A 2,305-nucleotide genomic window follows, 5' to 3' on the forward strand; every position below is an offset into this window, starting at 1 on the left:
TCGATCGTGATAGCGTTCGGGATTTTCCCGTAATTGCTTCTAAATAATCCGTTAGGATAATTTAATCTCGCCGTGGGGGGATGATTAACGTTCACTCGGACTGTATTGCACTTCCATTACGCTTCGATTAGATTCAGATAAAAGAAAATAAATCACACTCGCGTCTCAAGAATTTATACGTCACGTATCACATGTATCCTTCGTAACCTCTCAAATATAACCTTCAAACGTAAGATTATCTTTGGTTAGGCGATTTCACGACTCTATCACGGCTCTTTCACCGTTGATAGAAAAATGCCAGCATCGAATTCTATCAACGTAGCTGTAATATGTTCCAGTAACATGAATAGAAGCATGGAAGCACATGCTTTTTTGAGGTAATCTGTCAATGATTAACCTGTATAAATACCGATTAATCCATTGGCGATTACATTCTCGGTGATTTGTGACTTCTTGTAGAACGCAATTTTTTATTTGTTCACAAATTGCTATTCTACGTTCCCTGAAATATTGCAATATTTAATAATTGAAATAAAATTGCATAGTATACGTATAGAATGTCATTAGAAAATATGATTGTGTTTCAGCAAAAAAGGATTTAATGTGAAATCATTTGGGACTGGAGACAAAGTTAAATTACCTGGTACTGCACCTGATCGTCCTAATATCTATGACTTTGGAACTTCCTATGATGAGATCTACAATGACTTATTGATGAAAGACAAGCAATAGTATCCTTTGTATATAAATGAGCCTTTCGTTATTTTTCTCACACACGTATATAATATCAATAATATTAATCTCTTTTATTTGTTACCTTTCTAAGTTTCTGTATTAAGCTGCTATTTTTAATTCGCCCAAATAGAAGAAAAGAATCTTTCTTCTTTGTGTAATACTATATCTTTTTTTATATTAATTATCCCTTAACAATTAGTACAGCTATACACAGAATGGTTTATTACATATGTTGGATCGGAATCGTCGAATAAAACCTAGACCAGAACGTTTTCAATTGTCCAAGGATAAGTTTGATATTTTAATTTCGTGCGAGGAACGTGTATACGATCAAGTAATTGAATGCATGGAATCTAGGACTAAAGAAGACAATCAACCTGTACATTTGATCAATATTGATATTCAAGATAATCATGAAGAGGCCACAGTAGGCTCGTTTCTTATATGCGAGCTAGTAACAGTGGTATTATATATATATATTTTTTTTTAACTTTAGTTATATGTGAAATATCTCAATTTTATAATATGCAAATATTCATGTTTCAGTTGGCAAATAGCGAAGACTTAGACAATGATATAGATGAACTACTCCACGAATTTGAGGCCAAGTTTGCAAGAACAATATTGCACACTGTGTTATTTTACTGAAAAATCCATTGTCGACACAAGAATTATCAGGAATCTGGTGTTTATAGAACTCGAAATTTATTTATAATTAAAATTAAATTATATATATAATTTACTGCACATTACATATATGCATCTACCAGATCAGGTGGACTAAATTTGAACGGAGAAATCCGCTTGTGCTTCCTATGTAACGTTTATTCCCATGGAATTTAACTAACATGGTATACTGAAGTTGATGTTCTAGTTTATAATGAGATTCACATCACGTCAGGATTAAACAAAATCTGTAGAATGGTACCGATTTTCAAGCATAAAACGAAAAGGGAATAAAAAATAAATACAGAGAGTATAAAATATAAAATACTATAATATTTTAGCATATACATAAATATACACGTGTCGTGCACGATTACATCTGAACATAAATCTACGTGCATAATATACATATATATGTAATTTATATATTTATATATTTGATGCACAAATATATATATATATATGTCGAGATATATAAATATATATATATATTATATGTACATAATTCGTGATACATATATACATATGTATATATATTGAAACATTGCAGAGTTATATACACATATATATAATATAATCGTACAGCTATATTACATAGCTGTTATTAGTAAACCAATACATTGAGGAAATACAAAACAATGATATTTTTCACAAGTTTTGTACTCAATGTTGATCAAGATGAGCATACAACCTTCGAGCCTTCTCACGTTTATTTTTATTAACGTGTTTATTTATAATTTTCCATGGTTTTTTTATTCTATTTGAATGACCATCGATCGATTCTGTTAAACTAACTGCTGATCCCGTGTGCCTAGAAATTATATCAGTCAAATGACTTTTATATATGAAGTAAATACAAGAAATATTCTGATAATACATTTATATTATTTATATATATATATAT

At 30.0% G+C, this 2,305-nt stretch overlaps 2 protein-coding genes across 2 annotated transcripts in view; one reads left to right on the plus strand and one right to left on the minus strand.

Annotated features, from left to right (window-relative positions):
- Window positions 1-294: 294 nt before the first annotated feature.
- Ssu72 (Ssu72 CTD phosphatase) lies at window positions 295-1,706 on the plus strand. The gene is made up of 4 exons (XM_018542507.1): window positions 295-377; window positions 588-731; window positions 940-1,198; window positions 1,282-1,706. Exons 1-4 carry the CDS (start codon window positions 295-297, stop codon window positions 1,381-1,383), a joined length of 588 nt encoding a protein of 195 aa, XP_018398009.1. The 3' UTR covers window positions 1,384-1,706.
- A 299-nt stretch (window positions 1,707-2,005) lies between these two features.
- Window positions 2,006-2,305, minus strand: part of Ns3 (nucleostemin 3) — a 2,928-nt gene continuing 2,628 nt past the window's right edge. The window contains exon 4 of the mRNA XM_018542496.1: window positions 2,006-2,212. Within this exon, the coding sequence (XP_018397998.1) occupies window positions 2,065-2,212 (148 nt within the window). The 3' untranslated portion in view covers window positions 2,006-2,064. The remainder of the gene's footprint in view (window positions 2,213-2,305) is intronic.

Source organism: Cyphomyrmex costatus, unplaced genomic scaffold, assembly GCF_001594065.2.
Source record: "Cyphomyrmex costatus isolate MS0001 unplaced genomic scaffold, Ccosl1.0 scaffold332, whole genome shotgun sequence".
NCBI lineage: Eukaryota > Metazoa > Arthropoda > Insecta > Hymenoptera > Formicidae > Cyphomyrmex > Cyphomyrmex costatus.

What these genes read in the sequence shown, in the direction of transcription:
- Ssu72 (XM_018542507.1), top strand. Translation starts at nt 295, where the DNA reads ATGCCAGCATCGAATTCTATCAACGTAGCTGTAATATGTTCCAGTAAC. An exon ending in TTGATGAAAGACAAGCAATA is followed by an intron (nt 732 to 939) that starts GTATCCTTTGTA and finishes CAATTAGTACAG; the next exon opens with CTATACACAGAATGGTTTAT. An exon ending in TATGCGAGCTAGTAACAGTG is followed by an intron (nt 1,199 to 1,281) that starts GTATTATATATA and finishes TTCATGTTTCAG; the next exon opens with TTGGCAAATAGCGAAGACTT.